We start from the raw sequence: 23,015 nt of genomic DNA on the forward strand, positions 1-23,015 counted from the left end.
TGTTTCATGATGATAAAGCCATACTCAACCTCACGACAGCTGGGAAGGCTCTGGCAGAGACTCGGGGAATCAAATCACGGCCATTCATGAGCTCTGCTCTTGTGGAACAGATGTCGGAAAAACAAAACCTTCCCAAAATACTCCTGGATTTGGAAGATGGAAATTGCAAACTGCAGTGTAGCAAAAGGAACATTCATTTTAGGATCTGGAAATCTGGGTGGGAGTCCAGACTCCTCTCATGAGCAGGAAGACTGAAGGCGGGTTGTAATCTCTTTAGGCTAACTGTTCTGAGACCACAGAATGTGACTCAGAACTGGATTGAGTGATATTACACATATGAAAAGTGCTTTATAAATTGTGAAGCAGTATATATACAATGTTAGGAAGCAGCATCATAAAGATCCCTTGATAAATCAGTGAGAAAAAAACACAAAAATGCACAAAGGATGGGAATAGGTAATTCATGGAAAGAAGAAATGCAGATAACTAACAGAGAAAAACAATCTCAGAAACAAAGAAATGCATATTTTAAAAGTGAGGCTGAGTACAGTGGCTTGTACCGGTAATCCCAGCACTTTGGGAGGCCAAGACGGGAGGATAACTTGAGCCCAGGAGTTCAAGACCAGCGTGGGCAACATAGTGGGACCCCATCTTCACACACACACACACACACACACACACACACACACAAAATTAGCCAGGCAATGTGGTGTGTGCCTGTAGTCCTAGCTACTTGAGAGGCTAAGGCAGGAGGATCGCTTGAAGGTGGAGGCTACAGTAAGCCATCATCAAGCCACTGCATTCCAGCCTGGGCAACAGAGTAAGATCCTGTCACAAACTGATGACAAATAATAAAATGAAATTGAAATGAAATGAAAGAAAAGAAAAGTGAGATACTCTGTTTTGACTCAGCCTGTCATAAATTTAGAAGACCCAGAACTGGTGCAGTATCTAGAGGAGGGCACTTACGTCTAGCACTGATAGAACTAATTTATAGGAAGACATTTTTGTGATAGACTTCAATTCTTACATGTACAACAGTAATCCTGCTTCTGTGACTCCATCAGACAGAAGTGCTAACAGGTACACACAGTGACATAAAAAGATATTCATTACAGCACATTTATAATGGGGGTGGCAACCAAAATGTTCATCAAAAGGCAATTGATTAAGTGTGGTGCACTCAACGTGAAATGCCGTACAGCCCATAAAGTACATGGAAGAGGCCGGGCGCGGTGGCTCACGCCTGTAATCCCAGCACTTTGGGAGGCCGAGGCGGGCGGATCACGAGGTCAGGAGATCGAGACCATCCTGGCTAACACGGTGAAACCCCGTGAGGCTGAGGCAGGAGAATGGCGTGAACCCGGGAGGCGGAGCTTGCAGTGAGCCGAGATCGCACCATTGCACTCCAGCCTGGGCGTCTAAGCGAGACTCTGTCTCAAAAAAAAAAAAAAAGTACATGGAAGAGGATGGGAAGTGGACATCCAGTTACAAGTAGGTACAATGTGATCTCAATTTTATTTAAGAACATATATATAAACATACACATAAACACATATGCACTGTCTAGATCTCCACCAAAAAGCCAACAGTGACTATTTCTGGAGGGAAGGGGAAAGAAGGAATTTTGGCTCTTTATACTTCTTTTTTTTTTTTTTTGAGAAGGAGTCTCGCTCTGCTGCCCAGGGTGGAGTGCAGTGGCATGATCTCGGTTCACTGCAACCTCTCCCTCCTGGGTTCAAGCGATTCTCCTGCCTCAGCCTCCCTAGTAGCTGGGACTACAGGGCGCGCCACCATGCCCAGCTAATTTTGTATTTTCAGTAGAGATGGGGTTTCACCATGTTGGCCAGGCTGGTCTCAAACTCCTGACCTCAAGTGATCCGCCCGTCTTGGCCTCCTGAAGTGCTGGGATTACAGGTGTGAGCCACCACGCCCAGCGCACTTTTTAACCTACTAAAATAAACACTCACAGACCACTTTTTGAAATGTCTCTAATAAAATACACTAACAAACAAAAGGTATAGAAACGAATGTGACAAATACCTGTGCACTCACCACCCAGCTTCAGAAAGAAAACAGGTCAGTTGAAGTCTCCTAAGTGCCCCTCCCTCAACACTAGGTTCTGACATGAACCAAGTTTGATATTTATCATTCATAGTTTCAGTCATGTATGTCTTTGTAATTGAAATATCATACAGCATAACACAAATCTTAGTTGCCATATATTGGGAGGATTAGTGAAATCATGAATGGGAAAGCAGTTGCTGTAGAACCCGTACACTGCAGATTCTGAAGATCATTTCCAAATAACAGCTTTAAAAATAAACAAGGCCTGGCCGGGCGCGGTGGCTCATGCCTGTAATCCCAGTACTTTGGGAGGCCAAGGCAGGTGGATCATCTGAGGTCGGAAATTCGAGACCAGCTTGACCAACATGGAGAAACCCCGTCTCTACTATAAATACAAAATTAGACTAGAGTGGTGGTGCATGCTTGTAATCCCTGCTACTTGGGAGGCTGAGGCAGGAGAATTGCTTGAACCCAGGAGGTGGAGGTTGCAGTGACCCGAGATTGTGCCATTGCACTCCAGCCTGGGTGGGCAACAAGAGTGAAACTCCATCTCAAAAAAATAAAAATAAAAAAAAAAACAGGGCCTGGCTGGGAGTGACCAGAGAAAGGAATCTTACTGAATACTTACTCTGTGCCACAGATCTGTTAAATGTTTTATGTTTACTATGTCATTCTGTGCTCGAAAGTCTGTGAGAAGGGACAGTTATTTCCCCTATTTCATTGATGAAAGCACAAGACACTGAAGTTAGGCAACAGGTAGGGACACACGAACAGTATGTAGCCACGCAGGATTCCAACCCAAGCCCGGACTGCCAAAGCTCCAGCCCACAGCCACCATGTCCCACTCCTCCTCTGCTGCATTCGATGGAGGGAAAGGGAGAGGGAGCTAATGCCTTTGCACACGCCCAAATTGTCCCTCAGACCCAGGTCACACTCAGTTGATGTTTACAAGCAAACAAATAGAGTTGTTTTTTGTTATTCATTATAGTTATGTTCTACAGAGTTGCCATGAACACTGAATTAGTCAATACTGAACCACTGCTCCTGGGAGAAATTCAGGGTTAGGCACCTGTGAGCTTCTGGTAGAAACAGTTTCATCTACTCCTCAACACACACTCAATATCCATTCACTCATTCATTAAACTTTATTGAATACATGCTGTTATACTATCAATACAGAATACACTAATGCCCATCTTTTTTAGTTTCCTAAGTCCTTTAACTAAAAGAGAACAATACAAAATGACCTAAACCAGTGGTTCTTGCCCAAGGGTGATTTTTGCTTCCCAAGGGACATTTGCAAATGTCTGAAGCCATTTTCAGTTGCCACTGGGAGCTGCTTCTGGCAGCTAATGATGCTGCTAAACATCCTATAGTGCACAGGACACCGCCCACGACAAAGTCCATGGTACTGAAGTTGAGAAATCCTGCTCTAAAACACAATTGTTCTCATTTTATGAAAAGTCAGCGTCAGGGGGTAAGGTGGAAGGGAAATATTCTACGACAGAGATGTCCACTATAACTTTCCATGAGGATGAAAATATTCTATATCTGTGCTGTCCAATACAGTAGCCATGAGTTACATGTGGCTATTGAGTACTTGAAATGTAGTTAGTGTGACTGAGGAACTGAATTCTTAATTTCAATTAATTTAAATTTAATTTTAAATAGCCACATGGGCTAGTGGCTACCATACTGCATAGTAGAACAAAGCTAACTAAAGAGAAACAATGACTAAATGTGATGTGTGAAACTTGATTGCAACCTAGATGGAAAAAATTGCCATAAATGATACCTTAAGAACAACAAGGACTAGGAAGTAGACAATATAGAGAATTGTTTTAATTTTTTTGGTGTGATAACTTGTTTATTATCCTTATTGTTGGGCCATACTGAACTAGTAAAGGGTAAAATCTCATGTTCAGTGTGTGGAAATTGAGGGAGACTAAGGAAAACATGACAACTAAATTCAACATGGAATTCTGAATTGGATTCTGAAACAGATAAAGGATGTTGTTGAAAACCTGGTGAAATCTGAATAAAGCCTGGGGTTTCATTAATAGGACTGTACCCAATGCTAATTTCTCAGGTTGAATAATTATACTATGATTATGTAAGATGTTAGCAGTAGAGGAAGCTGGGTGAAGGGTGTACAGGAACTCTCTCTACTATTTTTGCAACTCTTCTCTAAGTCTAAAATTAACTCAAAGTCGAAAGTTAAAAAAAATTTATCCTAGAAGCTAGAGGAAGTTAACGGGAAAAGCCCAAAATTATTTCTATGCTGTCTGCAATCTGTGCTCTGCCTACCTCTGTGGCATGTTCTCTCCTCCTATTCTTACTCTCTGCTCACACAGGGTTTCTTTTACTTGCCACAGGCCCTTTGCACATGACAAACACCCCTACTTCTGTGGACAATCAGTTTCTGATGAAACCTCTTACTCCCAGCTTCTCAAGCTCAGACGAAGTTCCCCTGCTGTAAATCCCACAGCACTCTTGACTCTTTCGTTACATATACTTACTTGGCTGATGTTGTATCTTCCCTAAAAGATAAGCAAGCTCTCTGGGGGCAAGGCCAACGTACAAAAGTGCAGACACACACCTCCATACCTGAACAAGCTTAGGGAAATAACAAAAAGTTGGTGGAATGATAGTCATATGTGTACAGTTTCTGACTCATGCATTAGGTATTTATGGAAGTGCCAGGACGTAGTGGTTAACCAAAGAGACATGTTCCCCACTAGATGTGCTGGGAAAATGACTCATTCAAAGAAAATCAGCAACAATGGTGATGCCCGTCAGGCATTATCATCCAGTGTGGGAGAGGAAGCCTAGATCGATTCCTGCTTCCTATTTTTATCTCTTGAAGTAGGAGCTCCTCATAGTCTTTTTCCTTCAAATACTGACTATCAAAGGCTAAGGGAACTCATGCCACAAGGCTCCTCTTTCCAGCCTTTTGCAGGTCAGACATACAGGTACCATCAGAGCAAAACAAGTGATTCCCAGTCTCAAGGGGTCAACTTGCATTTCTGACTGAGGAAAGCCTGAGCACTTTTTTTTTTTTTTTTTTTTTTTTTGAGACAGAGTCTCACTTTGTCGCACAGGCTGGAGTGCAATAGTGCGATCTTGACTCACTGCAACTTCTGCCTCCTGGGTTCAAGGAATTCTCCTGTCTCAGCCTCCCGAGTAGCTGGTATTACAGGTGACTGCCACCATGCCTGCCTATTTTTTTTTTTTTTTTTGTATTTTTAGTAGATAGAGATGTGGTTTCACCATGTTGGCCAGGCTGGTCTCAAACTCCTGACCTCAGGTGATCTGCCCACCTCGGCCTCCCAAAGTGCTGGGATTACAGGTGGGAGACACCGTGCCTGGCCCAGGAAAGTCTAATCTTCTAGGCCTCAGTTGGCCCAGGAATGATCCTCTCAGGCTACCTCCTCAAATTCTCTCAGAGAAGTTTGGCTAGCTCCTTGGTAAGTCATACCTTTACTCAACACATATCTTTCGAGGACCTACTACATGCCAGGCACTCTTCTAGAAGCTGGGACTAAAGTAATAAATATAACAGACAATACATTTGGCCTCACAGAACTTACAATCTAGTGTTGAAGACAGATAATAAGAAGACATATTAGTAACATATAAGAGACTACTTTAGAAAGACTGTGCTAAGAATAAAAAGAAGGAGCTTCTAAGAAAATATTATGCAAGAAAATAAAGAAAAAAAATAAGGATGGGTAATATAAAGTGTACATGGGATTGTTTGTGACCAGCAGTGGGGCAAGACAGGCATTTTAGATAGAGCAGCAAGGGAAGACCTCATGACTTTGGAGTGAAAATGTGAAAGAAGCAAAGGAATTAGTCATGGGGGTGTCTGCGGGGAGAGTATTTGGGGGAGAGAAAACCACAAATGCAAATATGTCAGAAGTGAGCCTGGCATTTTCAAGGGGCAGCAGGAGGCCACGTGGTTGGAGCTTTTGCCCAACAGGGAGAGAACTAGGAGGCTGGTCCTGGTGTCCTCGGTCCTAGTTGGTCACACAGCCTTGTCAGTCATGATGGCCTCCTCATGAAACAGAGGGCAACTTCTGTGAAGCTCTTATAACAACTTCTCATCAAAGGCGTCTCTCACACAAGCAATGCACTGCCCTACTTTGCTATTCTTGACCTTGCCATCACAAAATAAGCAGGTGATCCATTATCCATACTTACTAGGCTCTATTGGAGTTCCACAGCCGGCACAGAAAAAATTCTGGGCTGCTACCACAAGGTCCCTCCTGAATACAAAAAATGATACTAGTTACATTTCAGAGAAGGTCAATGGAATATTTTTCACTAATTAGAAAAGAAATTGCCATCGTGACACTTTTCTCAACTAAGGGCCTTAACTTTGTCACCTTTCATTTGGGAAAGAATTAGATTTATTAAATACAATTTCTAGTTGAAATCTCTGGGTCTTTTAAAACTACAACTAATTTTTATTTTTTTTTCCTGAGACAGGGTCTTGCTCTGTCACACAGGCTGGAGGGCACTGGCATGATCATAGTTCACTACTGCCTCAAACTCCTCGACTTGGCTCAAGTACTCCTCAGCCTCCTGTGTAGACAGCTAGGACTATAGGTACATGCCACCAACCCCAGCTAGCTTTTTTTTGGCTTTATTTATTTATTTATTTTTGTAGCGATAGGGTCTCTATATGTTGCCCACGCTGGTCTCGAACTCCTGGCCTCAAGTCATCCTCCTACTTCAGCCTCCCAAAGTACTGGAATTACAGGTATAAGCCACTGTGCCCATCCTTAAAGCTACATCTCTTTAAAAGCTTCTGCTAGGCCGGGCGCAGTGGCTCATGCCTGTAATCCCAGCACTTTGGGAGGCCAAGGCAGGCAGATCATGAGGTCAGGAGATCTAGACCATCCTGGCTAACACGGTGAAACTCCGTCTCTACTAAAAATACACAAAATTAGCCAGGCGTGCTGGTGGACGCCTGTGGTCCCAGCTACTTGGGAGGCCACTGCCTGGTCTCTGTAACATTTTTTAACTATAAGTGCTTTCCCTGAGATTAAATGTTCCTTTTTTAGAAGTTTATTCATTCATTTTTATTTCACACTGATTGTTCTGGAAGATAAAGAGGTCCAGTCTTTTAAAATTATCATAGGCTGGGCGAGGTGGCTCACACCTGTAATTCCAGCACTTTGGGAGGCTGAGGTGGGTGGATCACTTGAGCCCAGGAGTCCAACACCAGCCTGGGCAACATGGTGAAACCCCATCTCTAACTTTTTCAAAAAGGAAACAAATTTAAAAAAAATTATTATATATAATTTTTAAGTTTTGATATTAGCCACTTTAAAAAATCTCCTTTAAGCCTATTTAATTGTGAGTTGCTATGTAATATTTACATTAGGCTTGCATAGTTGAATTCTCAACTTGTGAAAACTTATAGAGGCCCCAAAAGTCCATGGTAAACAAGAGGAAAAAAAAAAAACCTAACCCAGAAAATACAGCCAACTTCCCTTTCCCTAAAACAAATTTTCCTGTGTTCTTTAGCATATGTATTTTTTTCACCTACTGCCATAGAGCGTCAGGTGGGATCCGTTACAATGTGATTTAAATGGATTGGAGGCCCAAGCAGCAGCCCATACTTACTTGAGTGGTGGATGAATATTAAATATGATTTGAAATCTAGGAGGAGCCCAGTCTTCAGTCCCTCTGATCCTAGACTTAAATTTAATTTCCTGTACAACATTCATACTGGATTCAAAGTTTTTTCGGACACGCTCTTCATTTACAACCTGCATAAGACATAAAATGATTTAGGAACAACTTAAGCATATTTCAAAGATTTTAAATTAAAGGAACAACTAAATGTATTTCCAACAGTAAAATTTACCACGAAAAATTAATAGTGCTTTTAACTGAACTAAAGGACATACCAAGAGCCCTCCACATCTCTAAAGCCATCTGCAAAAGAATTGCTTTAAACACCACCCAGATGAGATCACTTTTCTTAGTATTTTTAGTTCATTTATTTCCAGACTTCAAATTTACTGTAAGTAGGTCATTTTGACCTGGAATGCATTTATGAATAGCAGAAGTCTTACCCCTCTTAGTCAACAGACTGACAAATGCTACCAATTAGAACCCCTATCATTATTAGTCTTCCCCAGAAACAGCTCTATTAAGACCATTCTCCTTGCTTATAAATGTTCAGTGCCTCCCCTCAAACCACTGGACCTTCCTACTGTCATTTAAAATCCAAACTTCTCAGCCGGTGCAGTGGCTCACGCCTGTAAGTCTACCACTTTGGGAGACCAAGATGGGCGGATCACTTGAGGTCAGGAGTTCGAGACCAGCCTGGCCAACACAGTGAAAACCCATCTCTACTAAAAATACAAAAGTTAGCCAGAAATTGCTTGAACCCTGGAGGTGGAGGTTGCAGTGAGCCGAGCTTATGCCACTGCACTCCAGCCTGCGCAACTGAGTGAGACTCCACCTCAAAAAATTAATTAATTAATTAATTTAATTTAATCCAAACTTCTCAAATTAGCATTCTACATCCTCCGCAATTTGGCTACCATCATTCAAACCTTATTTCCATAAAGAACAACCTCTCGCACACAAATAGTCACAAACGGGTATTATCCAACCGCACCAAATCACTCTGCTCAAGAGCATAGCATGCCCCTCTGCTTTTGCTGCAGCTCCCCTTTGCCAAGAATGTCCTCCCCCAACCTTTCTACCTGCCACAGTTCTGGCCAGCCCAATACTTAGCTCAAGTTCTGAAATCTGCAATCAGCCTTCCTACGTTCCCCCAGTAAAATTAAACACGCCCTCCTCTGCACTTCGAGGGCATCTTCCCTACCCCTATTTTAGCCTTTGTCATAATATTCTCCACCCCGAGAAGGCTGGCTGCTCTCTGACAGCAGTGAGCAGTGTGTTCCATGAGGGAACCAACATGTACTTTCCAGTGAGGCAGCCTGGTCATGACTCCTGCTTCACGGCTGACCAGCCCTGCTGGGAGACTGGGCCCAGCACTTAAAAATAAAAATAAGGACAGCCTCTACCTAATAGGATACTTATGAGGATTAAAATGTGGACTGCTGGCTGGGCATAGTGGCTCAGGCCTATAATCCTAGCTCTTTGAGAGGCCAAGGTGGGCAGATCACTTGAGGTAAGGTGTTGGAAACCAGCCTGGCCAGCATGGTGAAACCCTGTCTCTACTAAAAATACAAAAAGTTAGCTGGGCATGGTAGCAGGCACCTATAGTCCCAGCTACTTGGGAGGCTGAGGCAGGAAAATCGCTTGAACCCAGGAGGCGGAGGTTGCAGTGAGCTGAGATCACGCCACTGCACTCCAGCCTGAGTGACAGAGCAAGAATCCATCTCAAAAAAAATTATAAATAAAATAAAATAATGTGGACTGCTGAGCAGTCTCTGGTGCACAATAAGTACTCAATACATGCCAGTTTCCTCATTCATTTTGAGTCTCCCCTAATATCCAATGACCGTACAAGGAAACACAAATGTTTAAACTGAACAGGGCAGGCAAAATGAGGATTTAGGAACTTTCAATTCAAGGTCAATTTTTTTTTTTTTTTTTTTTTTTTTTTTTTTTTGATACTTACTGGAGTGCAGTGGCGCGATCTCGCCACTGCACTCAGGGGGTTCAATTCCTGCCAGCCTGAGAATTAATTTTTTGTATTTTTAGTAGTGACAGCATCTCCTGAGCACTTCCGGATTACAGGCGTGACACGGTACACTATTGCTCTTTGGCTAAGCTGAGAATTAACTAGTGACAGTTCCGGAACAGCAGAATTGAACTCTGGCTCATAAGTGACACTGAAATGTAAGAGATGCAAAAACCAGGAAATTATATTCATGAGGAGTATGTTCAGGGTCTTCCTGAGGTTTTCAACTGTTCTTCCCAGCCCCCAAAACTCAGAAGAGGCTGTCATATGAGATGATGCATCAATCACTCACCAGGTATCTTACTCAACATAGCTCCTCCATGTTCAATAAATAAAGCATCTTTTATTTACTGAGGGCACTAAGACTTAGAGGTGTGGTGAAGGAGCACTGGTTTTAGAGTCAGAAGACCTGCATTTGAGCCCTGCTTCTACCTCACAGCCTTCGCGTCCTGAAGCACATCCTGTATGAGTCTCAATTTTTATGTCTATAAAATTAGGTTTAAAAATTCATAAATACACGGTCGGGTGTGGTGGCTCATGCCTGGAATCCCAGAACTTTGGGAGGCTGAGGCAGGCGGATCACCTGAGGTCAGGAGTTCAAGATGAACCTGGTCAACATAGTGAAACCACGTCTCTACTAAAAATACAAAAAAAAAAGTAACCAGGTGTGGTGACAGGCGTCTGTAATCCCAGCTACCCAGGAGGCTGAGGCAGGAGAATTGCCTGAATCCAGGAGGTGGAGGTTGCAGTGAGCTGAGATCGGGCCATTGCACTCTACCCTGGGTGACGAGAGCAAAACTCGGTCTCAAAAACAACAAGAACAAAAATCATAAATATACACACACATGCATATACAAAATTCGCCCAGCCTGTTTAACTGAAATGAGGATTAAATGAAAATGCATACAAAAGCCTTTTATATATTGTAAAACACTAGAGAAACTTCGGGGGTGATTGTTTCAATTCTAGGTGTTCATATCCTAGATTCGTGGGAACAAATTATTGGAAGTAGTTGAAGTAGGCCCAGAATGTCAGAGGCCTAGTGTTCACACTGCCTCAGAGGTGACAGCCCAAGGGTCTATGTGCACTGCGCACGGAAGACAGATACCTCTTAGAGGAGTTGCAGGAACAGCTACAGGTTTCTGTGATATCATTAAAATCTCCAAGCTCTGTGGGAAAATAAAAGAAAGAGTGGTGAGGTCGTTTAGTCTGTTTCATTTCATCGCAGTCCATTTTATAAGAACACTAAAATCACTCCCTGCATCTCAGAAAGAGCAAATTATTCAGCATCTCCATGTTTCAGGTTCTGAGAAATGGACAGAACAGATAATGAGAGTACAGATAATGATCAAAGATGGGATTTCATCTGAAATTTCGCCAAAATATAACTGAGAGGCCAAGGAGATATCAGACCACAATGAATATCTGCTTTTTCATTCAACTCTACAAGTGAGATGGAAGATTAGCTATCCAGACATTTGAAACAAGAACACCCATATATATATATAAATATATATAAATATATAAAAAATATATATAAATATATAAATATATATATCAGGGACATAATCTGATTTTGGAAGAAGTTGATTCAAATGCCACTGTAGCATAGTATTGTGTGTGATGTATGTTAGTATGTGTATGCGGATGGGATTGGGGAGGCAGCCAGTCACATCCAAGTAGTTTCCAAATCTTACCTAAAATAACAAATTCATCAATGTCGCATTGGCAAATCTCTTTCACATCAGGGTAAGGACGTGTTTCAGTCACTGGGCTGACCTGTAACACAGCACAACCTAGACAAAGAAAGGAAGGAGGTTTTTACCAATAAGAAGAAAAACTGTGCAACCTGCAACACCCAACTAAATAGAAACTGGGAAATGAAGAGGGCTAAAAGTTTAAGAGAATTAAACACTTCAACTTAAAGAATTAAAAAATTAGGGAACTGTTTGTGTGTGCTTTTTGCATTCACTATGATTAAGTGCCTGTAATCCCAGCTACTCAGAAGCCTTTCATCACAAAGAAGCTATTTGCAGTACATCCAATGTTTTAAAATATTAAAACACTGAAAGCACCTAAACGTTTAATAGGAAACTGATTTTGCAAATCACACGATTAAATACTATCATTTAAAAATGTAAATCTGCCAGGGGCAGTGGCGTGTTCTTGTAGTCCCAGCTACTCAGGAAGCTGCGGTAGGAGAATCACTTGAGCCCAGGAGTTCAAGTCCAGCCTGGGCAACGTGGCAGAACACTGTCTCTACAAAAAATACAAAAAAATTAGCCCAGTGTGGTGGCCCGGCCTGTGCCTGTAGTCCCAGCTGCTCGAAAGACTGAGGTGGGAGAATCACTTGAGCCTGCAAGGCGGAGATTGCAGTGTGCTGAGATCATGCCACTGCAGTCCAGCCTAGGTGACAGAGTAAGACTCTGTCTCAAAAAAAAAAAAATGTGAAAACTAAAGCAACATGATTATTAATACTATTAGTATGAATAGCATTAATACTATTAATACTGATAATAGTATTAATAATCATTATATTATGATTAATTATATTGTTAATATAATTATATAATCATTGTAAATATAAATTTGTAAAACTGTCTTCATTTGAATAAACATAGGAGAGAAACACAGAAAAATGAATACAGTTGTTTAGGGAAATAGTCTAGCCCATAGTTTACATAGAAGTTATGTGGGCTGGGCATGGGGGCTCACGCCTGTAATTCCAGCACTTTGGGAGGCTGAGGCAGGTGGATCAATAATTTGCTCTTTCTGAGATGCAGAGAGTGATTTTAGTGTTCTTATAAAATGGACTGCGATGAAATGAAACAGACTAAACAACCTCACCACTCTTTCTTTTATTTTCCCACAGAGCTTGGAGATTTTAATGATATCACAGAAACCTGTAGCTGTGCCTGCAGGTTTCTTGAGACCAGCCTGGCCAACATGGTGAAATCCCGTCTGTACTAAAAATACAAAAAAAAAAATTAGCCAGGCGTGTTTACAGGTACCTGTAGTCCCAGCTACTCGGAAGGCTGAGGCTGCAGAATCGCTTGAACCTGGGAGGCAGAGGTTGCAGTGAGCTGAGACTGCGCCACTGCATTCCAGCCTAGGCGACAGAGAGAGACTCCGTCTCAAAAAAAAAAAAAAAAAAAAAAAAGAAGTTATATGAAGGGTTTTGCAGTAGGCTGGCTGACTTTAAGAACCCATTCTAGCTGGGTGACTATGGACAACCACTGCTTCCAGCTGCAGTTTCCTCATGGGCAGAATGGGGGTAAGAGCGCCCATCTGTGTTTTTCACTGTCTTTTGCCCATCACCCATAGTAACATACAATTCACATTGTGACTTAGTACAGACACAATAATATGTTTAACTGATTAAAAAAACAAAAAACTTTCGGGAAACATTGCTCACCCTCAGCAAGATGCACTCTGATACTTTCTACTCTTGTTTGTTTCTTTTTTAATGTTCTCAGGACCAACTGACAGTTTGAGTAATACCAACCCACCTCATGGAGGAACATCTATTGCCACAAATGTCACAAGAGAAATACGTAATACAAGATAAATATTTATATTTGGAGGATAGAAATGTTCTTAATTTTCATTTAACATATTCATATTTATTCACATTTTCTTAAAGTTTCAGCTACCATCAATTTCTACCCAACCACTATTTATAAAAATACCTATTTCAGACAAGGCATTATACTAAACACAAATACGAACAAGACAATTTCTCATCCATCTAAGAGTTTAAAATCTCACGAAGGGCTGGATGCGGTGGCTCGCGCCTGTAATCCCAGCACTTTGGGAGGCCGAGGCAAGTGGATCACCTGAGGTCAGGAGTTCGAGACCAGCCTGGCCAACATGGTGAAAGCTTGTCTCTACTAAAAATACAAAAATCAGCTGGGTGTGATGGTGTGTGCCTGTAATCCCAGCTATTTGGGGGGCTGAGGCAGAAGAATGGTTTGAATGTGGGAGGTGGAGGTTGCCATGAGCCAAGATCACACCACTCCACTCCAGCCTGGGCAACAGAGCAAGACTCCAACTCAAAAAAAGAAAAAAAATCCCATGAGGGAGCTGATATACTAACAGACCTAAACCACACACACACACACAACACAGTTGCATTGCATGGGCCTTGAGAAGTTCTGAGGCAGGGCTCTGCACTACACAAGTCCAGGGAAAGCCATGCATGCAGATGGCACTGGAGCATTCTGGAGCACAACCTGTGTTTCATTCCACATGGATGGTGCCCCTCCACTGGGATACAAACCAGGGAGCATGTCACAGTGACAGTGGCAGGAGATTGCTTCTGAAGGATGGGAAGGATGAAAGACCTGATGTGTGGTTACTGGGGGAACCCACATTTCAGGACATCCTTCCCAAAGCCATGGGGGGAAATGTCTGCCAGCAACTATACACAGTCTAGTTCAACTACAGCTCACCATCCGGCCAAGGGGAATGGCAGGAGATTCCTGTTTAAAAGGCAAGAAGCAGCCAGATGCCACAAGACTAAAAATTCCAGAATAAAATGTGGCACAAAGTCGGCAAGCCATTATAGAGGACAAGAAGTTGTGATCCAGGAAGACAGATAAGTGCAGGATAAACTAGGGGAAACAAGTTGAAAGGAAAGAGGGAAAATTAAACCAAATCAGTATTGAAGAACTAAATTGTAGTTCTTACAAAATGACTAGCCAGAAGGCTACTGCAGCGGGCCAGGTAAGGGATAGAAACAGGAAATGGATGGAAGAGAAGTGATTATGACTGAGAAGTCAGGATTGATTTGTTCACTAACTAGAAACGGGACAGGAGCACAAGACCTAGGAAGAAGAAAGAGTCCAAGATGGAGCCCAGTGTACTAAAACAAGAATTACTTCTCCACCCATATTCATTTTCTCCCTACTGGTAGCCTCAGAAGGCATGATTGTCCATATGACATTCCCCCAGCCCTCTGGCTGCATCGGACCAACCAGTCATGGACATCCAACCAAGGCAAGGCCCATCAGGTGCTCTGCCCTGGGATCTGGATTGAGGGTCCTGCAAAACTGAGTTGTTGAGCTGTGAGGACCTGGCTGAGTAGTCAGGAAGACTACAGAGCTGAAACTAGATGCCAGGGGTGGGTAGAAGTAGGTAGGCTACAGAAAAAGAATGAAGCAATTGCTAGAAAAAGAAGAGGTGAGAGGCTTAAAGTCCGCGAAAAGATAGACACTGGAGCTATGTCTATACTGGTCATATATGTTCCAGATATATTTCCCACGACTGGGTTCAGTGAGAATGTTCTGTATCTCACGACAAAACAACCCTTTTAATTTGAGCCAGTTAGTGCATTCAACAGGCATTTGATCGTACACCTATTCTGGGCCAGGCATTGTGCTACACAACATATGGAGTGAGTTCTTCCTCTGTTATTGAATATTCCTGATTAACGTGTAGCAAAGGAAGTCAAGAAGAAAAGCAAGCTTTAGTGGTTTTCTTTGGAAGGAAGAGGATTGTGAGGGAGTGATGGAGAAATGACTAGTTTAGACATATTAAGTTATAGGTTAACTATGCCCACCTTTATGTTGCAGTGAACATATATGAACAATGAATAAAATGAAGCATTTTAAGTTACCCAGAAATGAAGTATTAAGTCAGAGGTCCTGCGGGGTCAGCCAGACGGACAAGGCTCCAGCCATAGACAGCAAGCACTTAGAAGAGATGTCCAGGACTGAAAACAGATTTGGGAGATAATAGCTGAGAAGGAATAATTGAAGGTGATCATTGAAGGTGTATAGTAGGTTAAATATGCCAGGAAGCAAATACAGATTTAAAAAAAGAATATAGGACTGGAGGCAGGACTTAGGAAATGGTAAGAAAGTAGCAAACCCTAACATGAGCTAATAGCTTAGGCACTTGTCCCTCGGGGAAGAACCCCGGGTCCTAGAGTGAGCCGAGCCGTTCCTCCTCAGTGACGGTGATGCACTGTGCTGGGTCCTCGCCTCTGTTCTACAAGTTACCCCACAGGGCTTCCCGGTCCCGTGCTCTAGCATGCAGGCTCCTTGATGGAAGGAGCACACCCTGTGTACTGCTGATGCTCAGCACCTAGCATGACACAGGCTCATTACTGAACGATGAAAAAGAAGACTCGTTGGAAAAGGAAAGATGGTGTAAGAAGAGCCAGGAGAATGCCATGTGACAGAAAACAAAGGAAGAGGAGACATCAGCCACTTTTATTTCCAGTGAAAAAGAAAAGTAGGATGAAGTCCAAGATTAAAACAAAAAACAAAACAAAAACAACAACAACAAAAAAAAAAACCATAGGATTTGACAACTGAATGGAGCATGATAACCAATCCTGACCCAAGACAGCAGAAATGGTGAGGATTACAGAGGTTACTCAAGACATTTTTAGACAAAGGATTTAAAGACATACATGTGTCCTCCTTTATCTGCAGTTTCGCTTCCCGTGGTTTTAGTCACCTAGAGGTAAGTGATCCAAAAATATTCAATGAAAAGTTGCAGAAATGAACAATTCTTAAGTTTTAAACTGTGCACCACCCTGAGTAGGATGATGAAGTCCCACACCGTCTTGCCATGTCCCCTCTGGAACATGAATCAGCCTTTGTCCAGCATACCACACTGTATATACTACTCACCCACTAGTCACTTAGTAACCCTCTTGGTTACAAGAACAAAAAAAAAAAGTAGTGTATGTAGGGTTTGGTACTATTTGAGGTTTCAGGCTTCCACTGGGGGTCTTGGAATATATGCCCCGTGGATAAAGGGGAATTACAGAGGAAATGTACGTGAAACACATGACATACAGCTTTCTCGTATTTGCCCAACTTGCCTTCATAGCCACTGTATGAAGAAGTGGAAGACCCAGACTCTTGCTTTATGTTGGTATCAAAAGTCACGTCAGAGTCAGGCTGATCACTCCCAAGTAACCCACTGGCTTCTTCTTTACTCCAGTTCTCTGTCTGCTGTTGACTCAGAATGTTACACTTCATTTTCTCCATTGCTGATATAATCATATCTGCAACATGAAAGTGGGCATTTTCCTGCAGAAAAAGAAATTAAAATACACGCATAATCAACTTTTTTTCATAGAGGGTAGATGAGATTTGAAAAATCAAGGCGTTCTATTTAAGTGGAATTAATGCATATCAATATAAATATTTATTTAACTGAGTTGTCATAGGTCACTCTATGACTTATAGCACACATTGTCCAGAGCCGTACATTTGGCTTACTGTAATCAACGGACAACTCAAGTTGGATTTCTTGTTATACAAAACCTTAGGCTGGGGGAAGCCTAAGCCAGACATCATTTATCAATCACAGAAAACTTTCCAGCTGAGCACAGGCACTGCCTTGGAACCCTTCTTAGCTTAGTGTTTCTAGCAGTCTCTATCAATGAAATGCTGAAAGGAAACCTATTTGTAATGCTTCATCAAATTGAAGTTTCCAGATTAAATCAGAACAACATTATCTAAAGGATTAAGACTCTATGGTTAAAAAGAAAGAAGATAGTACTCACCTTTTCTACATCAACAGGCAGCACAAATACTTCTGGTGAGAAGGAATTCAAAGAAATGGTTCTTCTACTGACTTGAACAGCATCTGCCAATATAGCAAATTATTAAAAAATGGAGAAAAGGGAGTTTAAAGATTACCTAATAAAATAAAACAATTCTAGGAAGCGGCTTTTAAATAATGTAAAAAAACAGTAAGCACAATTCTAGAATAAATTAAGATGACAGAAAAAGAAAGACATGGCAGGTCTTGCAGATACTGCTTTAATGATGGTCATTTCTAGGAGAGGCTGTTGGAGCAACTAGGAGGTATCCTCAGCCACCAGAGTGGAGGAGACCAATGAGGAAAAGGGTAGAAAGATAATATGGTCCTGGGAAATCCCAACAGGGGCTGGGGTAGGGTGAGAAGCCACAGTCCAGAAGCAGGGTCCTAAGGATTATGAGATCGCTTCTCTAACTCATTGTGATTGACCTTAAACTTCCTTTTTTTCTTCTTCTTTTGAGACAATATCTCGCTCTGTCACCCAGGCTAGAGTGCAGTGGCGTGATCACAGTTTAGTGCAGCTTCAACCTCCTGGGCTCAAGCGAATCTTCCACCTCAGTCTCCCTAGCAGCTGAGACTACAGGTGCCACCATGCCCAGCTAATTTTCTAAATTTTGTTTGCAGAGATGGGGGTCTCATTAGGCTGCCCAGGCTGGTCTCAAATTACTGGGCTCAAGTTATCCTTCCACCTCAGCCTCCCAAAGTGCTGAAATTACAGGCATGAGCCACTGCACCCAGCCCTAAACCTCCTGTCTAGAGAAATAAAATCCATCCAAAAAAAGGTCAGCATTGCTTCTCTAAGACAGTCTTCTTCCAGTCAAAACCAACAAACTGCAGAAGGCACATTCTGCTGACACATCCATTCCTGCACCCTTAGCCACTCCATTACTGGCAATGACCACCATCAAAACAAACATTTTTTCTGTCATGTGATTTCTTACTGCAGCATTTAAAGCAAAAATTTCTGTGTCAAGAGCTGAGATGTCCCAACCTGCTAAATTAGAACAAAATGCTGCACATGGTGGCGACACAGCTCTCAGCGTGATGGAGTTGCAAGCAGGATCATTCAAATCCTTTGCTTCATGTTCAAGAAAGTAGTTGTTGCATGGAAAAACTTGGACTTCTTAGCTTCAGAAGCTATGGGTTGGCAAACCTTTTCTATAAAGGGCTAGGTGGTATATATTGGAGGATCTGAGGGCCATACAGTATCTGTTTCAACTACTCTATTCTGCCACTGTAATGAGAAAGCAGCTATAGACAAAAGAGAAATTCATTTATAAAAACAGGAAGCTGGCAGGATTTGGTCCACAGGTCATAGTTTGCAGACTCTGAGTATAGAGGAAAGAACACAGAGAAGAAGTGAAACAGAGTAGATTCCAGTTCCAGCTGTCCATTCACCGGTTGTGCCTCTGCATCAAAATGCTCTCAGCCCTGAAATTGGGGTATTTATCAGGACATTAAGGAGATAAAGGCAGGTGAAAGCGCTTGTGAACGTGTAGTTCCTACGCAAACCAAAGAAACTGTGGAATCCCTTCCTACAGTCTCAAGAAATGCTTACAGATGCAGACAGTCTTTCCTTAAAGTATTTCCCCCACCAACAACAACAACAAAAAAAACCCTTTTGCTGCCATCTGAGATGCAGCGGTCATAGGAATATCCACGTCTTAGTGGCCAATAGCTGTTTTCCCTATTGCTGCCTCCACACCACAGAAAGAAAACCCGATCACTCAGGGCTTCTTTTTCTTACTCTTATAGAATGAATCCCCTCTCTGAGTCTAAGAAATATTCTCAAAACATTCTGTGAGTTGTTTTTTTTTGTTTTGTTTTGTTTTGTTTTTTTCAGATGGAGTCTCGCTCTGCCGCCCAGGCTGGAGTGCAGTGGAGCGATCTCGGCTCACTGCAAGCTCCGCCTCCCGGGTTCACACCATTCTCCTGCCTCGGCCTCCCGAGTAGCTGGGACTACAGGCGCCCGACACCACGCCCGGCTAATTTTTTGTATTTTTAGTAGAGACGGGGTTTCACCGTGTTAGCCAGGATGGTCTCGATCTCCTGACCTCGTGATCCGCCGGCCTCGGCCTCCCAAAGCGCTGGGATTACAGGCGTGAGCCACGGCGCCCGGCTCTGTGAGTTGTTTCTAAAGGCGCTGGCAGGAGCTGCTGGGAGTCCTTGTCTTTGGGCAACAGGGGCTGGGGTACCTGTTTTCTTTCTGAGAAAAAGACAAAGCTAAAGGATAATTGTAAATTGTAGTACGACTTCCTGTACCGTGATAGAACAAAAGGTTTCAGGCAAGGGCATCCTAGGCCCCAAAGATCACCTTCAGTTTATTATAACTTGTCGTTATGGTGGTGCTCTGTTGGGGAGAGGGCTTTCCTCTATGAGACAGTCTATTAAGACTAATCTCTCGCTTAGCCATTACTAAATTTGCAAGTCACTCTTACATCTTAGAACTATCGAAGCAAGTGAGCAAAAAAATAGAAAAAAACAAAACAAAACAAAGGCCTGTCATCGGTCTTGTCATTTCGCTTACACTTGGTCCTTATCTCAAAATTAACCATTGAAAGATTATCCAAAATGTGTTCTTCTTAAGCAATGAATAAATGTGTTACAGACTGTCATCATCTTTGATTGCCCCAACATTTCCAAAGAACATTCCAAAAGAACGAATAACAAAGTTGAGCTCCTACTAGTGAGAAATAAACATATAGAGAAATAGGCAGGCAGCAGGCAGACTGATGACTTTTTAAATTGCTTGGAAAGAAAAAGCTTCATTAATTATTTGTACTAGGGTTCTAATAGAAATGTAAATTAATAATGACAAGTGTGACTATAACATAAATATTTAAAAATGAAATAAACCTGTCACAGATAACAGTGATAGCTAATTTATTGACTCTTGAGTAGCACTTTGCATGGATTATCCAAGTTTTAGGAATTTTAGGGTCTTAGGCATATGTACATTACTTCATAGCAGTGAGAGCCCTTGTTTTAATAAAAAGGGGTTTGGTATAGTCGTCGGGGGGTACTGTAGTTATTGTTTTAAAATCTTCCTATTTTCCCGTCAGACTCTATACAGATAAATATAACAAGTGAAGTGAGTTCACCACCTACTAGGTACTGGTGTGAAATGGAGCTCTCTGTGACTGTCTGAAAACACCTTCAACCCCCACACTGACTTGAGAGTGCTTCTGATGCTCTCCCTTGCAGACCATTTAATGAACTCTAAGTTCCTGAAGGCAGACACCAGCTTAAAGATGGCACATGGCATTGATTATCAACTACGTTAAGCTAAAAAGGTAACAATTCTCTGCAGTCTAAGGAGAAAGTCAATACTAGATTTCACCTGTTGTGACCACCCAGCTGGCCGGGCTGCTGACTAATATTAAATGAGGCAATGCACTGGCATGTGGTCAAAGTGGAAACCCAACGAACTTTTCTCCCATGGGGAAGACAATAAAGCAGGCTTTAGAGCAAGGTAAAGCAAGGGTGTGAAGAGAGAGGAATGAGGGGGGTCACCTACTAAAATTACCTTCAGCAGCAGCAGATGTCAGGTGGGAAGGCTCAAAAAAAGCACTGTCAGTCTCAGGATATGGGGAGGTGACCAAAATCCTAGGGCTTGTGGGCAGAGACACTTGATGAGAGTATCCTGGGTGGACCATGTGTCCTTCTGTTGAGGACAGAGAGAAGCTGCTACTCTTTTCCCTCGAGCCATGGGGAGAAGCGCTGCCAATGGAGTCTGTAGTAGCCTCAGACAATGTTGTCTCTGCCAGGGAGTCCCTGAGGCACGAAGATGAAGGGCCTGAGGGAGAGGCAGCATCTGTCACAAAATGGGTCCCACTGTTCCCGGCTGCTGGCACCTGAGGTTGCAAGTCCTGCAGCTGTTGCTGCACATCGTGGGGGTTGATCCAGGCAGCTTTGTGCCTCATGAGCCTGATGTCTAATTGGCAAGGAGGATGGTCAGTGTTCAGGAGTCCAGGCGGTCCATCAATAATGCCAGAGTAATGGGTGATCCTTTCCCAGGGGTCCTCAGGAGAATCCTGCCTGACTGTAGACTGTGACACCATCTTTCCAGGCTTGTGACTGGTGTGAATCCATTCAAAACAGATAGAGGGAGTTCCCTGATGGCTGGTACTACTTGATTTGGGCTCCGAACTCACCACATGGCCAGCTGGGGGTCTGGAGAGCTATTCTGCAATGAGCAAAGAATCATTCAAAGTAAGTAAGAATTCAATTGTATTTTGGCTACAAGTTATTTTGAGATGGCAAAACCCCAAAATTTAGAAGTCTGTATTTGGTTCTATCCAACACAGTAAAGTCCACTTGGATTTATAAGTCAAAAAGTAAATAAATCAGCTATAAAACTAGCAGTAAACCTACAGAGGCTTGACATTGGGATAGGAAACATTTTTCAAAGCATAAAATTAAGAAATCACGGCCGGGCGCGGTGGCTCAAGCCTGTAATCCCAGCACTTTGGGAGGCCGAGACGGGCGGATCACGAGGTCGGGAGATCGAGACCATCCTGGCTAACACGGTGAAACCCCGTCTCTACTAAAAACTACAAAACTCTAGCCGGGCGAGGTGGCGGGCGCCTGTAGTTCCAGCTACTAGGGAGGCTGAGGCAGGAGAATGGCGTGAACCCGGGAGGCGGAGCTTGCAGTGAGCTGAGATCCGGCCACTGCACTCCAGCCTGGGCGACAGAGTGAGACTCCGAAAAAAAAAAAAAAGAAATCACAAAGGATCAACTGATAAATCCCATAAAAATGTAAAACATCCATGCATCAAAATTATTTTAATAAAATTAAATGTCAAATCCAAGATAGGAATACTATCTGGAAGTAAAGATACATTTCCATACTTTCTTTTTTTTTTTTGGAGACAGAGTCTTACTCTGTCACCCAGGCTGGAGTGCAGTGGGGTGATCTCAGCTCACTGCAACCTCCACCCCCCAGGTTTAAGCTATTCTCGTGCCTCAGCCTCCCGAGTAGCCGGGATTACAGGTGCCCACCATCATGCCTGACTGATTTCTGTATTTTTAGTAGGGAGGGGGTTTCACCATGTTAGCCAGGCTGGTTTCGAACTCCTGACCTCAGGTGATCCACCCGCCTTGCCCTCTCAAAGTGCTAGGATTATAGGCATGAGCCACTGTGCCCAGCCATTTCCATATGTTCTTATTTTCATTTAATTTGTTCTTGTGTTTCAATGAAGTAGGCAAAGTGGTACATAAAACAGAGGGATGATCTATAGCACTAAAGGCTTTGCTTCATGTAACTTATATTACCTTTCATACTTATCAATATCAATGTATTCTCAGTTCATAATATTTAAAGAACACAGTATGAATCTAGAATCCATCTTTAAAACCCACTCACTTCTAAGCTCAGATTTTAGCTTTAGTGAGGAGGTAATGATTAAAATGTTGAGAGCTACACAAACAAGAAGCACTCTTTGTCACTGTAATTACAGGCTCGGGAAATGTTTTGCTTTTCTGTTCTCCCACTGCCCTTTGCATTGTGAAGCTAAAAGCAACTTTCAACAGCAAAAGTAAGAAGAGCCAGGGGAAGGCCTAGAGATAGAAGGGTGGCCTATGCCACATTCACCCTGCACAGTGGTGAACGTGAGACTTTGGAGTCAATTACAGGGCTATAAATACCATCGCTGTGTATGTAGGCAACTCCTACATGTATCTCTATTTCCGATCTCCCGGCTATCGTA

The 23,015-nt window shown here is 42.6% G+C and overlaps 1 protein-coding gene across 1 annotated transcript in view; it reads right to left on the reverse strand.

The window, feature by feature from the left end:
• The window catches only part of RUBCNL (rubicon like autophagy enhancer), a 35,477-nt gene that overhangs the window by 7,508 nt on the left and 4,954 nt on the right, over positions 1–23,015 (reverse strand). The window contains exons 2-10 of the mRNA XM_050766390.1: positions 20,832–21,101; positions 17,268–17,350; positions 16,578–16,788; positions 11,440–11,538; positions 10,851–10,911; positions 9,829–9,893; positions 8,514–8,548; positions 7,702–7,847; positions 6,271–6,335 (exon numbers count right to left, since the gene is read on the reverse strand). Of these exons, the coding sequence (XP_050622347.1) occupies positions 6,271–6,335; positions 7,702–7,847; positions 8,514–8,548; positions 9,829–9,893; positions 10,851–10,911; positions 11,440–11,538; positions 16,578–16,788; positions 17,268–17,350; positions 20,832–21,101 (1,035 nt within the window). The remainder of the gene's footprint in view (positions 1–6,270; positions 6,336–7,701; positions 7,848–8,513; positions 8,549–9,828; positions 9,894–10,850; positions 10,912–11,439; positions 11,539–16,577; positions 16,789–17,267; positions 17,351–20,831; positions 21,102–23,015) is intronic.

Source organism: Macaca thibetana, chromosome 17 (assembly GCF_024542745.1).
Source record: "Macaca thibetana thibetana isolate TM-01 chromosome 17, ASM2454274v1, whole genome shotgun sequence".
Lineage (NCBI taxonomy): Eukaryota > Metazoa > Chordata > Mammalia > Primates > Cercopithecidae > Macaca > Macaca thibetana.